Source organism: Centropristis striata, chromosome 18 (genome assembly GCF_030273125.1).
Source record: "Centropristis striata isolate RG_2023a ecotype Rhode Island chromosome 18, C.striata_1.0, whole genome shotgun sequence".
In the NCBI taxonomy this organism is placed as follows: Eukaryota; Metazoa; Chordata; class Actinopteri; order Perciformes; family Serranidae; genus Centropristis; species Centropristis striata.
This window is the reverse complement of record NC_081534.1, coordinates 9543029-9565321: the sequence shown is the minus strand read 5'-3', so window position 1 is coordinate 9565321 and position 22293 is coordinate 9543029. Positions and strand designations below refer to the sequence as shown.

General features: G+C 39.0%; 1 protein-coding gene across 2 annotated transcripts; it reads left to right on the top strand.

The window, feature by feature from the left end:
* Positions 1-528: 528 nt before the first annotated feature.
* Positions 529-21967, top strand: lbr (lamin B receptor). 2 transcript variants are annotated; one of them, XM_059356769.1, is made up of 14 exons: positions 529-676; positions 4890-5064; positions 5558-5758; positions 6669-6752; positions 8803-8989; positions 9516-9712; positions 10450-10504; positions 12881-13075; positions 13197-13300; positions 14610-14735; positions 15374-15542; positions 15779-15859; positions 16003-16125; positions 19317-21967. In XM_059356769.1, the coding sequence occupies exons 2-14, from the start codon at positions 4900-4902 to the stop codon at positions 19475-19477; spliced, it is 1848 nt and encodes a 615-aa protein (XP_059212752.1). In that variant the 5' UTR covers positions 529-676; positions 4890-4899; the 3' UTR covers positions 19478-21967. The 2 variants fall into 2 exon arrangements, with proteins under 2 accessions (XP_059212752.1, XP_059212751.1); XM_059356768.1 differs by having other exon boundaries at positions 8800-8989.
* Positions 21968-22293: the final 326 nt, after the last annotated feature.

Sequence of the window (22293 nt, the reverse complement as noted above, 5' to 3'; positions counted from 1 at the left end):
ATCTCACTTTTTTTTTTTACTTCATCACTATCTAGATCATAATTTCTCTTTCAAATGAACTTAGAATTTCTATTATTCTTGTCTTCACTATTCTACACAATGAAGAAATACAAGGCTGCACTGTATCACAGTCAAAATTTAGCTTTGGTTTTGAGTTGGATTTTAGAGTTACTGCAATTTTTGTATCATTATTTCTCTGAAATAAAGCAAAATTGATATCTTAAACTTTTGTCACATGATAAAACAGATATCAAGGAGTTCATTTTTAGTTATAAGTCAATTTCGACCATAAATGTGGTTACTGCAGTCAGACTTTTAAAGGGCAGAGTAGACAGAGTGTGTATTATTTTTTGCTACTATTACATTTCATCCGACAGTAAATTGACACCAGTAAACAAAGTAGTCGTGACAGAGCCAATCCCAAAACAGTTAAAATCCGGCGACAACCAATCAGATTACAGAGCTGTTTGAATTGAACGCAGAACGAGCCAATCAGCAGCCCTCGCGCCTTGCCAGTCACTGGTGGGTTTTGCCCAGAGAGGGAGGGAGATCCAGTGCTACGTCAAACGTTAGCACGGTCCGTTTTTAAAATATAAAGCTTCATTTATTAGTTTTTCGTCTTCTTAAGGAAAATATTATCAGTTTTATTCACTGGAAGTACTCACGTAATAACAAGGTAAGTGCAGAAGTCCAACGTATATGCGTGTGGTGCTAAATAACAGATTGCTTTACGCTTGTCTTTGTTGGGAAACTGTCTCTTAGCCGAAGCTAACGTTCACTCAAACTGGGCGCTCCGAGACCAGGCTCCGACTAATTCCTGGAGTCTTAACTTGTTTCTGCGGGCCAAAGTAAAACTACTGGAGGAACGGTTTGGTTATATATACGCTGGCAAGCGTCCCCCCAGTAGCTCACACTTTTATTAGAAATGTTTGTTTTGACCTGTGACGTGAAATATATTGTTACCGTTATGAACACTAACGTTTCAAGATTAGCGACACGCAACCGTAAAGTGATCAGGAATTAGATTGTGCCTGTCAATTCAAAGACAACCTTACGCCGTTTATGAACATTAGAATAAACTGCTTTTTATTGCCTGCGTGTTAACTTGAATGTTTTGGAATATTTAGCTTGGACACCGTACTTTAACTCGGTATCACCAAACTCATTCACATGTGCTTTATCCTTTCTGACGGCTGCGTTTGTTTTGTTCGCCAACAACATTTGAATACATGACGTTTTCCCTCCTTCCTCTGTGTTGCTGCAGCGGCATCAGCTCTGTCTGAAGCTACAGAGCTACTTTAACTCTATAGAGTCTTATTGGGCTATTTTGTCCATGTTTGAATCCTTTTCGTTTCTTTGTAAGTCATTTTGTGTCTTTTTGGTCATGTCGTGTTTTTTTGTTTGTCATTTTTTAGTCATTTTGTGTCTTTTATTTTTTTGTCTTTTTTTTAACTTTCAAAACACTATCATGCTCAAAGAATTTTATATGTTGGAAATGTGAACAGAGGTTGCAGATATAACATATAAGAGGGTTACATTCAGTTCTATCATTTTATACTAAATATATTTGACCTTGTCTCCAGTTTTACTTGGTATATCATCATCAAACTGAACCTGGCCTCATGGAGTTTGCAGCCAGAACTTTAGAGGTAAATTTACAGTAGGGCTCCACGCTGCTTTGTTTTCTGGTCTGGATGTGATGAAGAAGTCATGCTCTGGCGCTTTTGGAGACTTCAGAGGGTTAAAGAAACAGCCGCTCTCCGCTACATTGTAGCTGAGGCATAAAGAATAGTATTTACTACCGCTGAAGAATAGGACCGCCGGGTAAAAACAGGCGGTAAGAAATAATGAACCAGCGTGTTAGTAGTAAATACCATACAGCAAGCCTTCTACTCTTAGTTCGTTTTATTTACCGTTAGTATATATTACTTGCGCAGATAAAGATATTAAAAGCTTATTATACAGAATAGTGGAATTTATAGGCCATGCGACTCCACGGTGCATTAACGTGACATTTGACGGCTGGTTAAAATATGGGGTTTAGTGTGTGTCACCGAGATTTTCTGCGTTAATTATTTTTCGCGCTAAAGGAAACCACTCAGATATATCCCACCATTATGAAAAGTGGGACTGCAGTGTTTACTCAACAGGTAACAACGCCTGTTTGGTGGGTGTCTCCACTTCACATGTTACATTTCAAAGGGGCTGCATGCATACCAGTTGAGCCTGACAGCAGTTTTCCGCACAAAGGGGGGATGTGTGACTTCGAGTTAAAACTCCACCTACGTTTGAGCCCGTATCCTTTCATCAGCCCAGTCTGAGATTTGTTGGGAAACTCTCATCAGTCACGATTCTTTCACATCCCATATGGAAGTAGGCAGGCACGCCAGGAGAGCAGCGCGGGGATTTACTTTGGGTGTGTCACATGGAAATGGTTTTCACTCAGATGTTGTGGATTTTGTGTCTGTGTTTTTTTTACTTGATTAGATCAGTTACGAGTGGATTAGAGGTTGACTGCATGTATTTAACTCTCCTTTTACTAATCCTCATGACCAACCAACTTCTCAAAGGACTGTTGAGTTACTTTGTGTTTCAAGGTACAGCATTTTATAGAAGAATGGCTTAATAGTCATTAAGCTTTTATCAATTTGATAATCAACATCAATCAGCATGAAGAGGGTTTCTTTGATATGTGCATGCTGCTTAATTTTCTCTTTAGATGGACCTGAACAATTAATCATAACCTCAAAGCAGTTTCTATGTGATACCTGCCATTTACTGAAGCATGGAGCTGTGTTAACCACTGGAATTTTAATTAGTAAGACTGCTGACAGGACGCTGTCATTAGGGTATGTGGCTAAAATAGTCACCAGCAAAGAGCTGGAAGTAAAGACCCAAGGACCTTCTCTGAATACTGCCTGTTGTCCTGGATGTGTTGAAGTCAGTCTCAAACTTGCATGCTGTTCTTGTTAAGGTGCTACTAATCAAACATTAAATATTGCAATGCTTGCACTGTATTTTTATGCTGGCAGTGATGTGCAAAAGTGATTAAGAGTGGGATAAACTTGCAAATGCTTATATTAATGTCAGTTAATATAGAGCTATTTTGTTGTGTTGTATGTAATGCATACATACACACACACACACACACACACACGCTATGTTGATCTGTCCATGGTTTGCTTTTACATTTAACTGTTGGCAATTATTCAGATGTTGGTTTCTAGAGCATGGAAGAAAATTATAGTTCTCCATAGAACTCAATGAGTGTCCAGTAGTGAAACCGATCAGCTGATAGCACCATTTAGATTTTATGATTGTCCTAAAACTGGCTGCTAGATGCTGTAAACTGAACCGCTACAACCACAGTTTAGTTTCCTGTCATCTCTATAGTGCCTGGTCTAAAAGTCCTTGTCTGGTGTCACTTGAATAGCACAACTCTTTCAGACAGACAGCTTTGGGTAAACCTATCAGGGACAGACTTGTCAGCAGTTCTGCAGTAGTGTGGTGGTTTTCCCTGGTCACTAATGTTCATAATGCTGACCTTGCCTGGCCTACCTCATTGTGTCCAGTGTTGCACACTGGGGTTGGATTTTGTCTTTCTAAAGTGTTAGCTAATGTAGGCTGGCCAGCCTCTCTATATATTTGGATGGTTTGAAAAGTGCAAACCAAGAATTTGTACAATTTGATCAGCTGTATAAGACAGACAGTATTTAAACGCAAAGATAAGGAGAACAGACAAATGTGGTGCTTGATACTTTAAATGGTTTAAGGCTCTCAATGAATTCACATCAATTTATCAGAACATTTGATGATATTTAGTTTAGTGGTAAATTGTCACTTTACTCCTCCATATGATTATATTGCAATCTCTGGACAATACATAAGCAGGAACAACTAAAGAACCACAGACACCTAGTGGGGCAGTTAGTTGATTAAAAACTGTTCATGCTGTGTTTTTTCAGTGGAAGAACTGCATCACGTAGCTTCACATGTTGGCAAACAGAGTAAAATCAGAAACACAGATTCCATTTAGTCACCTGTTTCACTTCCTGTTTGACCTAAAGAGCGTCTTGCAGCTCAAAGCACAGGTCTCCCTTGCTTTTTCTCACCCTTGGCTGTGTGCCTTTTTTAATCAACATCTGCTCAGAACGATCATTGAACACATTTTATAGTTGCAGTTCAGTGCATTAATTTGCATGCTATATCTGTTGTATGAATGATTATTATAGTTTGTTATTAATTTTAATACTACAACAGCACAGTTTACTCTGACTGTCAGTATTTCATATTATATAATTTATAAATCATAATGTCTAGTTATTGTCCGGCCAATCTCACACTGTATGTAACTGCAGTAGATGGACAGAAAGTTGTATGTTAAATATGTAACTGCCAAAGTGGTGTGAGTGACATTGAAGCCATTGAGATTTTAAGATGCCACTATAGTTGTCATTGTTGAAGTTTGAGCCCATGCTGTGCTTCAGTGGACTATGTGGAAACAGAAAGGGCAGGGTGCAATGACAATGCATGTCATTGTATCAAATTATTCTTCACTGTACTTACTAACGGCAAATTAGGTATGAACTGCATTCACAGTTTGCTAAAAAAAAAAAAAAGGAAATTGTAAATAATTCTGTATAATGATGTGCATTTGCTTCTCTATATATTTTTTTTTACTACTAAAACAATCTAAAACTGGCCTACACTGTTCAGTTGGAAGATGTAATATGTTTTACCTCCTTGTGTTTCCCTTCCTACCTGTCCTTTCTCTCACATCTCCTGTCTGTCTACTCTCGTGTCTTTCCTGTCCATCCTCTTTCACTTTCTGTCTCTTTCTTCCCTCTTTTTCTACTCTCCTCTGTCTCTTGTCTTTCACTTATTCTCAGGTCAGTGAGGATGCCTACTGTGAAGTATCAGAAAGGGGACATGGTAATGGGCCGCTGGCCTGGAAGTAACCTGTATTATGAGGTCAAGGTGCTGGGCTTTGATGCCAACGAGCAGCTTTACACCGTCATCTACAAGGATGGCACCGAGCTGGAGCTCAGGGAGCAAGACATTAAGGTAACCTCAGAGACTTACAAACTGAACGTCTCTGTCTTTTCACACTTTCATGTCACATTCTTTTGTGTAGTATCTTGGTGGAATCGCCTTTTGTTTCAGTGGTTAGGTTAAATTTCTTGGTTATGTGTAGTACAGGCTCAAACTAAAGGGAGTCAGGGATATTAATGAGTTAACATTTGTTGGAGAAGATAAAACCAAAACATTGTTGGCTAGCTCTATGGCTTAATATAATAAGCAAAAATGTACTACTGATATTACTGGCCTTCATGATAAATGTCGCTCTTAAACTCTACATAAATGTAGTTCTCTTTTTAGACCTTATTTCATCTTAAAATAATGTAATTGTCAAGGCCGTATCACAGGAATATAGCCCATGTGTAAGAACACTTATTATAATTATTTCTAAAATTAAATCTTTCCTTTTCGCCAATAAAAACAATTTATAATGATGCGTATTCTCTTTTCTTTTTGCTCACTTGCTGTTTTCCCTCAGAGCATTTTGGGTTTCCAGGTCCGGTCTCGCTCCCGCTCTCGCTCTCGCTCCAGATCACCAGGTCGTCCTCGTCGCAGCCGGTCACGCTCCCCAGCAAGGACCACACGCCGCACATCCTCTCGCACATCGGCAGCTGTCGCTACTGTAGCTATAACCGAGAGGAAGGATACAAAGAAGGATGAAGACAGACTCAGTTCCCTGGTAAGTGCCACAGCTGCCTTGTCATTATTTCATCATAGCCCAGGTAATATACAGGAAGAGAGAGATCAAATGAAATAATCTGAAAAGGTGTGTACAGACAGGCCAGAAAGATCCGTACAGTGAATACATAAATGGACATACTGTACCATATAGAGTGGAACTGTTCACCTCTCATAGGGTTATCTGTTTTTGAATGGCTGTCTCATAACATGTCCTGGTGGACTGCCCTGTTGTGGTGCCAAATATACACCAAATTCATAATGAACAATATACAGCAGATGCTAAGTGACAGCAAAGTTATTAATGATGTGGTCACACACAGCCTGCAGTGATTCTGACTTTACTTTCTGGAGCTACATTCAGATGTTAATGTTACTAGATTAAAGGCATTTCATTTCCACACAGTGCCTTGGACTCAGGAGAAGTAGATACATGTTTGAAACCAACCTAGTCATACAGAATACTGTATGGGTTTCTGCCCAATAAATGCCTTTCTGGCTGATAAATACTAATTTGATCGTGGCTGTGTTTTCTATTAACTTGTGTAATTTCTACTCACCACACAGTGTATGTCTGATGATTTCAGCACCATCAGGCTAACACTCCGTTATGTGGTTTTAGGGCTTTCCCTATTTAATAATCACAAAAAATGTAATTTGTGATATTGGGCTATACTGTATAAATAAAACTGACTTGACTTGAATAGAAGTTGTGCCATTAATTGATTTTAAAAAGGAAGATTAGGTTTCTGGTAAAATGTCCTAAATCATCCGTACCTTGTGATTGTGGGGATGTTTGTCAGTTTGTCATTAACCCGTCACGTTCCCTCTGCCTGTTCCTCACATTGCTGTTTTTGCCCTTTTTGTCTCTCTTCATCTCCATCAATCTCCCTCCATTGTTTGATGGGCAGCAAGAGACAAAGGCACCTGAGAACAATAGCAACAATAAGCATGAAAAGACAGAGGAGAATAACACTGCTAACAAAGTAAATGAGGTGAGTTTTGTAAGTAAAGACTGTGTGGGAAAAGGTTCATATTTATTCAAATGAAGGGTTCAGAAACCAGTGTTCAGCTACTCTGTACACACATGAACATCAACACAGACTACACAGACCAAAGTCTTACAATTTCAAACCTATGGGAAAGTGTATGTAAAACACACCATGCCTTTGGACTGTTTTTGGACTTTTAAAAATGTTTTATTCTCAATTCTTTAGTGCTGTTGCGTCTCTCTGGATTTGAAATGAGTTTTGCCAGGTAGATACTGTTAGAAAAAAAGTAATGTTCCAGGCACTGCTTGTTGTCTCATAGTGAATAGGCTTTGAGGTAAGTTAGAGCTAAAGGAATGTCATGATCATGCACGTTAGGGGGCCGTGTGTGTGTGTCTGTGTTTTCCAGCTGAGAGAGGCTCCCCTTCATTTAGCTGGTCACATGGCATAGCAACATGTGCCACTTCTTTACTTTAACATGTAGAGACAAAGTGTAGAATGGTAGGCATCTGTTAAGATCAAAATCTGACATCAATACAATGTTATTTCAATCCAGTTCTGTCCCATTTTACTTGTTCTCTTGTTTTAGTCTAAATCATCCCAGAGTAGGATTTCAACACTGAGACAGGAAAAAGCTTGTTCGTTTATATGGACCTGTGAGCTTATCTTTTATCTGAGATTGTTTCCTCCTAAAAGAAGCTTTGCCAGTAATAGTCAAATTACTTTTTAGTAAATAAACAAAGTACAACCTCAGTTTTCAAAAGTGTTGGTATGCTGTGAATAGGGATGGGTACTACCAGGTACCGATTCATGTAAAATCAAACGGTACCATGTTTTGGTACCTAAACGGCGTTAACTTTAAACTGATCATTGATTTCAACCTGTTTTCATTTGACGTCTTTGATTTACAAGTGTGCTGACGATCGCACTATTTAAAAAAAATGTATGTACCTCCTCGTCTGGTCCTGTCTGCTTACCGCGGCCACTAACTGTTGCCCTCTTCCACCCAGCAGAGACGAACAGCCGGCTCTAGGCCAGCTAGCCACCAGCTGCTATCTCTCCAATGTCTCTACCCGGGCTTGGCTTTTGTCTGCCTCGAGATTGGACCTTCCTTACTCCGTTTGCTCTCTCCATTCTTCTGTAGACCAGTCATTCACAGCTAGCAGCTAGCTGCTGCATCTCTGGTCCCCCGCTAATACTCCGCTCTTCAACTCAGGAATATTACCTGCCACTTTACTCCAAACTGCCTCGCTGAAATTAAATCCCTCGGACTCCTGCGTCATCCTCGATATGTGCACAGAGCAGTCCGACTCAACTTTGTTTATTCCAACCATGCCATGCCCACAATACTGTCTGACCAGTGCTCCGCCGCACAGCTACGACGTCATCACAACAAATCACACGTGCACTTGCAACCTTTTTTTTTTTTTGTACACTTGCAACCTGAGAGTGCTCCCCTGTGTTGACACCTCCAACCTCTGTTCCGGCATCCTTTGATAACACTGCAACCTTCATGTTACAAAATGCACGTTCACTCAACAAGAAAGCACTGCTCATCCTGGATCTTATATTGTTTTGATATATTTTTTAAAGTTTATATTTTGAGAAATAAATATGTTGAATTGAAAAATTGAGATTTTATTATTAAACAAATTAACATTTATTACCACATAAACAAATGCAAAAGTACCGAAAATTGGTACCGTTGAGTACCGATACGACTCCCAGGTACCAGGTATCGGTACCGTATCGGTTCAAATGTGAAAGGTTCCCATCCCTAGCTGTGAAAAATATTCATGAAAAGAAAATGCAATGATTTGCAACTCCTTTATCGCCCACATTCAATTGATTATGACATTTTTCAATACATGTTTAAGTTCCAATTTCCAAACTGTAAGAGTAAGGTTGAAGTCGACAGTTTGCAGGATTCTTTGTCTCCCTTTAGATACTCCACAGCTGTAACATGTAAGACTTTATGCTGTGCAAGAACCTTCATCTTGTGCATCTTTTGAATTCTATTTATATGTTTTAATAATCCTAAATGTGTCTTCAGAAGTCTGCAGCCATGGTAGAGGCAGAGGCTGAGAAGAACCAAGGCCGTTACAATCTGCGCCGCAGGAAGGACGACGGTGAGTCCAAACCAGTGGAAACCAAACTAGAGCCGCTGGAGAAGAAGGATGCCAAGCTGGCTGCACCTCCCGCTGCCATCCTCTCCACCCCACTGGACTTTGGAGGGAAGATGGGTAGGTACTGCATGGATAGGAAATGTTGATTTGTGTCAACAGGCAGCAACTATCCTGGGAACAATCTTTAAAGAAGAGTATACCACATAACCCTTTTCAACCGACACAAACCTAGTTTCTTTTGCCTTTTCAGAACCTGTTTGCTTTTCCACAGGCTTGAGAGCCTACATTGGCATCAAAACACAACATGTACAACACATTTGTTCTGCTCTTCTTAAACGCTATGGACAGAGATTAAGTTATTACCACTGAACGTGAGATGTCAACTCTAGCTCGTATCAATCACATTGCAGTTATCAAATAAAATAAAGTGAATGATACACATTTTTAGATAGTCTTGTTGGTCACGATAATCCCGCCCCCAGCCCCTGATGTAAGCAGTTTATGGTTCAAGACCAGCAAAGAGTTGGTGCGGCTCTAGAGTCAGTTTTTCTCTCCGAGAGTTGTGTGTGTGTGTGTGTGTGGGGCATATCGAGACACACAGAAATGTAAACTGAACCTGATCCACATGACTTCTCTCCTGCAGGAGCATACTTCTGGCTGCTCTTCCTGCCAGCCTGGGTTCTCTTCATAGTACTTCAAGTCAACCAGGAAGACCCCAGCCTGACCAATGTCCCTCCCCCTCTGCCCCCCCTTGAAGCCTTCTTGGATGCCCAGGCTCTTGGCTTTGTCCTCCTCTGGATCCTTTTCCAGGTCCTGCTCTACATTCTGCCTGTTGGAAAGGTGAGAATTGTACATACAGTGAATGGAGAGGACTGAAGTCAGTCATCCTTAGTACAGCAAGTCTAGGTTAGGTGTCAGCTGGAAAGACACATGATTGTTTTAGTTAGCACTACCAGGGGGCAGAAATTGGATTAATGGTCAGGAGTAACACTTGATGAGATGCTCCACAGGAAGAAGAAAGCCCTCTTATTTCTGCACTGACTGAGATTACTCTCTGCTCATATAAATGATAAACCTCATAAGCATATACATTTTATTTGTGTTGGTATTTCAGCTAAATAGCACTGTCTGATAATGTAGATTGATCACTGAGATGAATGAAACCCCTTCAAAAGTGATTATTTGTGCAATAAAAGTGAATAGAAACTTGTTTTACTCCTAGCGAGCTAAAAAGCCATTATTCATTGAGTAGTTAGGTTTTGGCTGTTCACTTGGAATGAGTGCACTGCAAATTATTTGTTTATTTTTGATTAAAAAAACCTGTTAGATTTAGAAGTGTTTGATAATTTTTCTTGTTTTAAGAGTTATTTTTTATTTTAAGTGTTCAACATGCTTATTTCTAGATCTAACAATCTTAATTTAAGAAATCTTGTCAAGGGAAATTATCTGTCCATGCAGCAAGATCATTTCCCTCAGATTTAGTGTTTTTATCTTGTTTTTAGACACACCTTTTTTGCAGTGTGACCCTCATTCCAGCCATCACAGTTACTAAAATGTTAATGTGTTTCTGTCTACAGCTGAGCGAGGGCATGCCTCTGCGGTCTGGGAAGAGGCTCAAGTACAGAACCAATGGTAAGGCTGTCTCCAACTACCACTGCAAGCCAATTGTGTCTGTAATTACACTCAAGCATCAGTTGAATGAGTTAATTTATGTATTCCCTATCATTTACCCATTCTGACAACTCATCTGTTAATATACCTGACCATCTCCTGCATTTAGAGCATTCATTGTGGTTAATTAAGGCAGGGGTGTCAACCTGATCCATGAAAGGGCCGGTGTGGCTGCAGCTCCTCATTCCAACCTAGCATGAGCCCACCTGACTCAACCCATACAATCACTGTCTTCCCTTTCTTGATTTTTTGTTGTTTGTTGTGCCATATCGTATTGTTCACGATTATACCGGTATATTTTTTTTATGGGTAAAAAAAAATGCTTATGATATTGGCAACATTCCTTCTTCTTGACATAGCGGCGTAAGAGTTCCCATTAATGACCTAGACTGTGGCGGCCCGCCAGAGTCTCATGTGCTGCGCTAACGTCACATTTCAAGCTACTGAAAGTATATTTACACTATTCATAATATCAAGTTATTTTGCGTTGTGTCTCTGCTCAGCAGAGTGTCTGTCACCCGTCAGTCAGTCAAACCCCGACCCACCTCTCTGTCGTCCTCGGAGACATATGCCGCATTCACACACACACACACTGAATATACCGAGCTGCCCTCCCACTGCGCTTCAAAACAAGAACCTTGCTGTCTGTGCGTCTCCTATCAACCTGTCCGGGCCTCAGAGGTCCAAACACACTGCTGCATTATGCCATTCGTTAGCCGCGAGTTAACATTAGCTAGCAATTAAAGTTGTTTTAATCACAAAAAGCTACTATTACTTTCTTACGCTAAACAAATGCAGTTTTCAAAATAAGAGAACAGAATCCACCACAGAATTTCTAAGAAGACTGGCAAAATAAGTTGCCTTAAAGAAAACATACAAGAACCTAGTGGTGTCAACAATAATCGATTCGGCGATGCATCGCAATGCGGGGCATGCACGATTCAGCATCGATGCGGCAAAGTGCCATAATCGATTATGTTTATTTCCTGTCCTCCAGTGGAAAGTTGTGGGGGCCAGGGTGGGAATTTCACACTCTAACCTTGATGCCCTGTGAAAAAATTTTCAATTTACGGCCAAGGTGGCCTTTGCGCCCCTGTCAAAGTTCCAGTAAACACAACGCTAACCGACCCACTCCCAGTCCTTCGAGAGGTGTGCACATCAACACATTTGACATTTTTTTCATTTGAATATTCAAATGAGCCATGTGTTGATGCGCAGCACAGGTAAGCTAGCGGGACAAGCTGTTTTGATATGTTGTGACTGAAGTATGTGGTAGTATTTGACAGAACTTAACATTTACGTTTTTATAGAAAGTACTATTGATAGGTAATTACCATTGTATTTGCCTATTTAAAGTCGACTCATTAACGTTACTTTTTTGCGTCATGAAAACTAGCGATTGCTAGCTAGGTGGGATAGAGAACCTACCTCAGGGACAAGGGCTCGACATTTAGCTGATGTAAATTTCACCTCAGCAGGTTCCTTTTTTATGGCAGGAGGAGGCATTTCTCTTTCCTTACTTTTAGATGAACTCAGGCAGGAGATTCATTTTGCCATCTTTTCAAAATATAGCCAATAAAATCTATTGTTATTAGGCCTATCTGACTGCTTGTATTGCCTCATGTTGTGTGCAGTATAATTGTGATGCATCGCAATGCATCGTAGAATCGAATTGAATCTAATCGAATCGTTACCTGGTGAATCGTAATCGAATCGAATTGTGAGGGCAGTGGACAGGGACACCCCTACAAGAACCCTTATTCTCCTTGACTAAAATTCATTAAAATATGCATTGATAACATCAGTGTATATGATGGAATAGTGGTGTAAGAATGTGTGAGAGGCACCAAATTTGGGCTTTTATGAAAAACAATGTGAGGTTATGTAAGGTTTTTGCTCACATTTAGCTCTCAAAGTGGACAAGATCACATTGTACTATAAAATGTACAAAATGTTCTCCCCCCAGACCCCCTAGATGGTTATTTTTTATTATTTGCTAAGAGTCGAGAGTACATTTTTTGTATTTGGCAGCTGTTGAGATTTGCAATTTACACTATATTTAGATTTATAATTAATTTTTATTTTGTTGAATGATTTTTATTTATTTACACAGACTATAAATTCATTTTCTATATATTTTTCAGTATGTTTTGATATTGTCAAGAATATCGTTATCACAAAAATACTCTAGGGCCATATCACCCAGCCCTATTTGCCACCAGAAGCAAATATTTTCTTTGCCACTTTACTCTCATACAAAGGGAAGTGAATGGAATTTGGCTTCCACATTCTGTCCTCCTTATGTTCATTTTTATACAAATCCGTCTGTGTCTGCAGGTTTCTTTGCCATCGTGGTGAGTTGTGTCGTGGTGGCAGCAGCGGTGCATCTGGGTGTTGATCTCACCTACATCTACAGCAACTTTCTGCAGCTGGCCGTGGCCTCCTTCCTCATCTCCATCCTGCTCAGCATCTACCTGTATGTGCGCTCTCACTATGCTGCCCCGGAGCAGCTGGCACTGGGGGGAAGCTCAGGTAAGGAGAAAGATCCAGAGTTACCTACTCACTCATCGCATACACTTTTATTTATTTATTCATTCATTCTGCACACTTGTCTGATTTATCCTTCTTTCTTCTTTTCCCTCGTTCTCACCAGGCAATATGGTTTATGACTTCTTCAAAGGACATGAGCTCAACCCCCGCATCAAAGACTTTGATCTGAAATTCTTCTGCGAGATGCGCCCTGGTCTGATTGGCTGGGTGAGTAGGCATGGGACACCAAAGCAAAAGATTTGTATCAAAAATACATTTTGTGAGCACTCAAAATAAAAGTCTGTCTGTTGTTCTTGTTATTACAAGCAAAATTATGTATTTTCATAACCATAACTAGATAGATTACTAGGCCTGTCATAATAATTACAGTATGTTGGATGAAATGCTGCCCCAAAAATAATTGTAAGTGGAGGAGCTGCCTGAGCTCCACTCATTGTGAAACTCCAACACACACTGCAAAGGAGAGAACAGGAATCATAAGTGACAGCAGAATAACCTCTCAGCAGAGTTTTTTCTTTTAATTCATCTTGGGCTCATAATGGCCAGGATAACCTCGCAGTTTTTTCTGACATCGTGTTGGCTAAAATGTTGGTCACATTCTTGTGTAAAGACCAAGGTTATTATAGTTAACGAAATAATGAAAATTAGAATTTAAAAAACATTTACGTTAACTGAAATAAAAACGAGAGTTTAAAAAAAAAAAATAACTTACTGAAACTGTATTTTGTGGTTACAAAACTAACAAAAATTATTGTGAAAATGTCTTTGTCAACTTCTTTCATATGTAAACCTTTTTGGTTGATATGAAATCTACTTCATCTATCTGGTTTTATGACTTATTAAATTTATTTGGGCTTAGATGGATCAGACAAAGGAAATAAAGGTAACATTTATTGTGAATTTTTAAAATCTGGGACCCAACAAATACCCCATTACAAAAAAACTAACACTAACAACTAAGTATTTTCCGATAAATAAAAACAAATTAAAACTAGCGAACACACTCTAAAAACTCAATAAGACTAACTGAATTTGAAAACAAAAAATCTCGACAAAATTAAAACTAATGAAAAATCCAAAACTATTATAACCTTGGTAAAGACTATGGGCCATAACCTAAGATAGATAGAAGAAGTCAATATTGTAATTATTGTGACAGGCCCATACATGATCTCATATAATGACTTGCAGTGTCCTTATTTTAACAATGTGCCTGTATACCTCAGCAAAGTTCCACCTGATATTTTCTACACATGTTGCACCCTCTGGTGGACATATGTGGAATTTCTTTTTGACCTCAGACATTAAGGCTTGCACGTGTTTGCTTGTGGCTATGAGCTTAATACAGACTTATGGACAGTGGAGGCTTTTTACTGTCGTCTGCGTCAACAGTGTAAAATCTTTTGCTAGGCTTCAATCCTGAGATGTAAGAAACAAATGTTTGAATTGCAAATATAAAGTCCTGTAAAGCATTGTAGATAATGAAGCAACATTATTATTGTGTCTCATTGTCCAGTGTCTGGTGAACTTTGCGATGGCGCTGGCTGAGATGAAGGTGCAGGGTCTGGATGCTCCCTCTCCCTCCATGATCCTGGTGAACATCTTCCAGCTCCTCTATGTGGTGGACGGCCTTTGGAATGAGGTACGCCCAGCAGAGTGCAAACATGAACATTTTCTCAAAAATGTCACTTCAAAGGAATCTGACAAAACACCACTAATGAAAATATTCCCATAAATGAAACATAAAAGGTGTGTCTAAAAACAAGATTAAAAACACTACGTCTGAGGGAAATTATCTTTCTGCATGGACAAATAATTTCACTTGACAAGATTTCTTAAATTAAGATTATTAAATCTACAAATAGGCATGTTGAACACTTAAAATAAGAAATTAACTCTTAAAACAAGAGAAATTAAAGCTGCAAGCAGCGGTGAACTGGCCCGAGCAGAGTGCACTGACAATTATTTGTTTCTTACCAATAAAAAAAAAACCTTAAGATTTAGAAGTGCAAGGTAATTTATCTTGTTTTAAGAGTTAATTTCTTATTTTAAGCGTTCAACATGCTTATTTCTAGATTTAACTATCTTAATTTAATAAATCTTGTCAAGTGAAATTATCTGTCCATGCAGCAAGATAATTTCCCTCAGATTTAGTGTTTATATCTTGTTTTTAGACACCCCTTTTTTTGCAGTGTGATCAGACAAAACAACTTGTAAAGTCATTGTATTTTCATTAAAAAAGACACCATGTGAGCTTAGTGTGTCTGTCTGTGTCCTCAGGAAGCCATCCTGACCACCATGGACTTGATGCACGATGGGTTTGGCTTCATGTTGGCTTTTGGTGATCTGGTGTGGGTCCCCTTTACCTACACCCTGCAGGCCTACTACCTGGTCACCCGGCCCACCCCCCTGAGCCTCCCTGCCATCGCAGCCATCATCACACTCAAACGTAAGCAGGAGAGAAGCATCAGACTGGCTCACTGACCACCTCAGCTCGGGATTTGGATTGTTCAATGACATATCTGCCTTTGTCTGTAATTATTCTTACTTTATATTGAGGTCTTGCATCTACAAAATGAGAAGTGTCAAAGGCATTTGATAACAAGACTCATTGTGTAGTCCTAAAGGGATGAAGTTAACATTTCAGTGGTTTCTCATGGTGAGGTTGATGTCTCTGTCTTTCAGTCGTTGGCTTCTACATCTTCAGAAAGTCCAACTCTGAGAAGAACGCCTTCAGGAGAAACCCAGCAGACCCCAACCTGTCTCGTAAGTTCTCCTGCAGGCTTAACACTCCTTATATCATGGTTGTGTAATGAGCAGTCATTTGAGTTTCTGATGTTTGAACTCTCTAGTTCTCTCCACAACACAGTAACAATATGACCTCTGTCTGTCTGTTTCTGTTCTCTTAGATCTGAAGACGATCCCCACAGCTACAGGAAAGAGTCTTCTGGTGTCTGGCTGGTGGGGAGTGGTCCGTCACCCCAACTACTTGGGAGACCTTCTGATGGCTCTGGCCTGGTCCCTACCCTGTGGTGAGTTGGCTTCACATCTATGTCTCGGCTCGTGTGTTTAATTATATACAGTCACATAGGGCTGGACGATATGGACCAAAAGTCATATCATGATATATTTAGGCTGAATATCGATATACGATATATATCCTGATATTTTTAAAGTGAGAGCAAATGTTCAGTCAAAGTCAAATATGACATGTCACAAGTAGTTTTATTGAAACTGTTTATTTAAGTACATAAATACTGTATAACAGGAGATATCAAAGGTCCATAAAGTGCACATTTAGTAGCCTATGAAATAAAATAGGCCAATATAACAAACCCTAGTAAGGGCAGCATTTATATATAAAGAAATATATTTTTTTAACTATATCGATATATATATATATATATATATATATATATAAATAAATAACTCCATATCACATTTAAAAATGTATCGATATATCGCCAAGCCCTACAGTCACATAAGGTGTTTTGGTATTAATGCTTTCTAGTCACTAGTGACGTATGAGGCCAGTTTGAATACAGGGAATACCAGGTGATTTTGCTTTACCTATAGCTATAGTAGATGCTAGATCTAGCTCATATATCCATGCAGCTAGTGGTTCTATTCCCAGACTCAGCCCCAGGATGTGAAGAGCCAATCCGGGCAAGAAAACCACCTCAGTACTGTGTTCCCTGTGTTCAAACTGGCCACCCACAAGGCTGATGTTATTATTAATGAGCTTGTTATTTACTTAAGAATACTGTTAATGTAGCAGTCTACAAGAAACAGTCTGCTAATGAACCGTTAAAAAGTGGTGAGGACACATGTGGCGTAACATTAGTTATCAGTGCTGTTAGCATGGTGGCTAACCACTGATTGCTTGGGCTGTCAGTGTGCTAACAGAGCACTGTTAACATTTACAACAGAGCTGCTTTACTGCACATTTTTTCTCTGTGTTTATTTGTGTTTTTGTTGTTGTGTGCTATAGTTGAGAATAAATAGATGTAAACAAAGAAATGTAGTCATAGCAACCACTTCCCAGACTGCAATTTGCCATGACGTGTTGCCCATTTTCTCTGTAGCCATAGAGTTATTTTACTTTTTTTGTCTAATTCCAGGTTATGCTTCCACCAGGTGAAGCTCCCCATAAATATATAAAATGTTTAATATGTATGGAGATCCCACCCAACACACTTCAAAACAGTCAAACTGACCTACTGTAATACAGCAGCTATACCAGCTGCCATAACAAACAGCTAAAGAAATTATCAGCATCAGCTCATAAGGTTAATTGACGATCTGAAATCTGTATCTCCTGGAAAAAAAAGGGATGGGTCATCTCTACAGTCACACCATCACCAATATACTGAGCCCACTATAATACTAGCAGTCTCACTGTCCCCAACTAACAATTTCCATATTCCTAGCTGATTGGACAGGTCTTGCTTTTTTCCTCTCTTATTGATCCCCCTGTGTTTCAGATTTATGTTGTCGTTTGGAGAATTGCAGAACTTGTGTGCATGTGCGGAGGGAGAGGCAAAGCGATTTAGAGCCGGATGCATCACACCTGTTCATTATTTTTTATTTTTTTATTGTGAAAAATCTTTTTTTTTTACTTTTCCCCCCACTCTTGTACAACTACTTTGGGGAAACCCTTGGTTTTGTGTGCTAAAGGTGCTTATAGTTCAAACTCAGCTGTCGATCAAATGCAGCCCCAGCTTCTGTTTTTATCTGCTTACAAAAGGTGGGTTACTGACTGGGGGCTGTGGTGTATGACATGACATGGAATGGAAGTTATTGTTACTTATTGTTTTAGACCTTTTAATAGTGTTTTTTTTAATTCGTAAACAGGTTTATATTACTATACTGTTTAGTTTCAGATAAATAATGGGAATAATGAGAGAGGGAGAGCTACAGCGGAGCTGAATATATATTTTCAGTTTAGCTGTGAGGATAACGGGGTAAATGTACAGTGTGGAGGCTGCAGTTTGTGCAAAATATATTTCTGCAGCTTCTCAAGACATCTGGGTCCCTGTTTGTTGTTTCTGAATAGACAGATACTCTGATATACAGTAATACTGTGACCGAGCACTAATTTAATCAATCAGGTTGTAGGATTAAGTTTACAGAAAAATGAGCACTGGCACTTTGGATAAATCTTATGTTGTGAGTGGGTGTGTAGGGGGCTGTCAAAAAATCTTCAGCTCAAGTGTAAAAGCAACACTGTCCCCAAACTGAGGACTTGTTAAAAGTGTAAATACAAAGCTGACCAGGCATGCTGTCACAGGCAAGTGTGAGGATTTAATCCATGTTTTCTCTGGAAACCATACCTGGTACTGTATAATATTTAAACCTGCTTTTTATTTTTTATTTTAAAATGATAATTTTAAAAATAAATGAAAATAAATTAAGTATATTGTTATTTCTGTAAATGCAAAGCATTATTAGTTACTCTGACTGATAACTGTTACTCTGGAGCCCTGGATTGTATCAAATGTGTATATGATATTGTAAAATATCAATCACAGCCCCTGAATTGAATTGAATCAAAATCATATTGTGACAGACTTTGTTATTCTCAGACTCAGCAAATATTGTATTGTTGTCCAAAGCATGGAGATAATATTGTATCCTGATGAAACTTGCAATTTAAACCCCTAAGTTAAATATCCTTGCAGTGCACTGACCTGCAGGGGGTGAAGCCTGACATCCATCATCACATTACGATGTCATGAAATGTGTTCCAATGCAATATGTAGCCAATCAGTTGACAAAAAAGAGTGCACCAAAATTAATGTGGGTCTTTTGCAACAGCCTGGTGTGTGTGTAGGTGTGTGTGTGTGATACGAATAATCGATTGTTGTTTGGGAAACACCGATTTATATTTTTCAACATTTTATTGACCAAACCACAAGATGACGTCCTCAAATCTCTTGTTTTGTCCACAAACCAAAGAGATATTCAGTTTATTGTCATAAAGGAACAAAGAAACCAGAAATATTCACATTGAAGAAGCTGAAATCAAAGAATTTGGACTTATTGTCTTTAAAAAAAACTGCTCAAACCAATATTCGACTATCAAAATAGTTGACGATTAATTTGATAATTGATCATTTTTCGATTAATCGATTAATTGTTGCAGCTCTAGATAGACGTATAATGTACAATGACGTATTCAGACAGATTAAAATCTATTTCCTTTCCTTTCGTCCTCCTCCAGGCTTCAGCCACATCCTGCCATGGTACTACATGATCTACTTCATCATCCTGCTGGTGCACAGAGACTCCCGCGACATGAGCGAGTGCAGAAGGAAGTACGGCTCGGCGTGGGACGAGTACTGCCGAACAGTTCGCTACCGCATCATTCCCCGCGTCTACTGAGGAACCCGGACACTCCTGAGCTGAGGTCTTTTTCAACCCAATATTATGGCTGTGAAGGCTCACCAAAAAAACTTCATATGAATGGATTGATTGACTGATTTGACTTTTATAATCTTTTTATGTTTTTTAAATTTGATTCTGGACTGAAGGAGCTACAGTACTTGAATATTATGAACATTGGTCTCATTGGTATTGTGGACTATTAAAAGAATTGCCTTTTTAAATAGAAAATACTCAAATCTAGACTTACAAAGTTTTCAAAATCTGTGAGAAAAAACACCGCCTCTGCTAGGAATGTGTTGTTAGGATGTATATTTTTGTATATACACATTTGTTTTTATACTCAAAATCTCACCATTTGCATAATTTTGGTAAGTTTCACTCTTTGATCCCACATTCAAAATGCTACAATATCAGCTTGGCTATAATGAATTATTTTGTAAACAGCCTTCCTACTATAATGCTATGCTTGTATATTGTGAAGAAGTAACGTGCACAGTGGAACTAGGACTCATGTTCTCTCTCAGGATCCAGAACTTTATCACAAAGTTGAATTAGAGACGTTTTGTCTTAAGTTTTGTTGTTTATCTTTTTTTATATAGTTATCTAGTTTTGAATTGAGTGTAAAATAATATTGGAGGGTTCAAGAAAAATGCACTACTGAATTAAGGAATGTTTTTTTCTTACATGATCAATCCCAAAGTGTATTTGATTTGGCTTTGCTACCTCAGGTTCACTCACTCTGCAGTTCTTCAGTGTGTGTAATTATGAGCGTCATGTCATTGCTTTAAAACAGGAAAATCAGTTTCACTTAGGGCTGCACGATTATGGCCAAAATGATAATCACGATTATTTAGATCAATATTTTAATCATGATTATTAATCTCGATTATTCATCATGTTAGGGAAAACATCTGTATTTATTTTACTACTTTTAAACAAACAATAGGAACAGTTTTTAGTGTGTGCACAGAGTGTCCGGTGCTTGAACACCTCCTGCAGCAGCAGCACATACACACTGTACTGCTACAGAGCTAACTGTTAGCCTTTTGGCAATTTGCAGACTGGACGCTAAGGGGTTAACATCCCCTCCGGCTCTGCAGCTGGGAGAGACTGCTGCGGTAGGACTGTGCTGCTTCGACTCCTTCTTACTCTTACTTACTCTAAGCCTCCGGCCCCTGCAGCTCGTTAAGAAGAGTAAGAACGAGGCTCCAAAAGTCTCCAATAACAGCAGAAAAAGTTGCTGGATTTGTTGCCAGTCGCTTTTTTGGGGGGGGGAAAGTCGCTATGGGGGACTAAAAAGCAGATAAATATAGCAACAAAGTTGCTAAGTTGGCAACACTGTTTCGCCAGCTTTTACAATTGTTGTGATGTCCAGTACTACGTCACATCCTGCTTAGCACTCGCTCGTTATTTATTTTGTCAGCTATATGAAACCTTAACTATGCGTTCGCCCCCTGGTGGTTGGTGGACTACTGGTGTAGAAAGTGCTTGATTAGATATGCAGAAGAGCTGCATTTTAAAATGGAAATATCACAGACGATCAGGTTAATGTAATCGTGGCGGCCAAAATCGTGATCACGATTAAAATTTGATTTATCGTGCAGCCCTAGTTTCACTTGTTTTTCCTTCCAATGATAGTATTAGTATCCGTTATAAACCAGTGGCACGTGTCCTGCCTAACCTGAACCCAAACCCTTGCAAACTGCTTCGACTTCCTGCATTATTCCAGCGCTGAAGAAACCATCTTGTTCTGCCAGACTCTGGAGCACGTTCTCTATTCTCCACCACTGTCACATGAATTTGATTTGAACGTATTTAAGCTTTAATTTGCAGGTCATATGACAATTTTAATGAAGTTTATACTGTGACAACAGAGCATTGACTGTGTTAGCATTTACAAACTGCATTTGCAAACCCAAAAAGTATTTTTATGCCTTTGCAGCTGTCAATGACATACGTAGCAATATTTTAACTAGACTAGGTAGCATTTGTTATGCTGTGCTGACTGAATATGTAAATATTGTTTTTGTTTTTGGAAATCATGTTATATACAGTAAAAGAGGTTAAAGTAGTGATAATGGTAATGTTTCTTATTAGATATTTAATATTGCTTTTTACTTGTTTAATTTTTTTTTTTTTAAGTTAACTTTGTAATTTTGACCACTGTAGTAATGTTTACACCTAGATGGACAATACTTCAAAATGTCTTAAAACAAAAGTCCAATGGTCTGATCCTTACCTGATCAGAGAAAAATCATGTTTGATGCTCGAGCTGACCCCAGTCACATTATTATGGTGATATATAATATAATGAAGGTGAACCAGTGTTCTTGGTTTGACGGTCTGAGTTAAAAGCAATACATTGGATGTAGACATGTGACAACAGGTCCAGCTGTGAAGATGAAGCACATCTGTGACAGTGGCTGGGAAAAATGCTTATCTATACAAATGTTGCAGCATAAAAATAAAGATTTACAGTATTTCCTTTTTCTGCTTTCTGTGGACTTTGTTCATGTGTAGGCTTGTTGACATGTTCACTGGTGAATGGAGCTTCTCCAGGATGACTGCACAACAAGACATTGACTGTTTCCTCTCAGTGGGGAAGTATTTGATACGAGTTGATAAGGTAATGTAATGGAGATGATTTAGAGTTCCGTTGTGAGCTGATGTGGGTCATCACATGAGGAAATCTGCTTACAATTGCATTTTTTTTCCCCCATCATGCTCTTAGTAAAAACTTACAAATGGAGGAGAAGCAGCTTTTGGCTCCAGCTAGTGTGTGCAGTGGTTTGTGTTGGAAAAAAAAAAGAAGA

What these genes read in the sequence shown, in the direction of transcription:
- lbr (XM_059356768.1), top strand. Translation starts at nt 4,900, where the DNA reads ATGCCTACTGTGAAGTATCAGAAAGGGGACATGGTAATGGGCCGCTGG. An exon ending in GGACTTTGGAGGGAAGATGG is followed by an intron (nt 8,990 to 9,515) that starts GTAGGTACTGCA and finishes TCTCTCCTGCAG; the next exon opens with GAGCATACTTCTGGCTGCTC. An exon ending in AGCAGACCCCAACCTGTCTC is followed by an intron (nt 15,860 to 16,002) that starts GTAAGTTCTCCT and finishes CTGTTCTCTTAG; the next exon opens with ATCTGAAGACGATCCCCACA.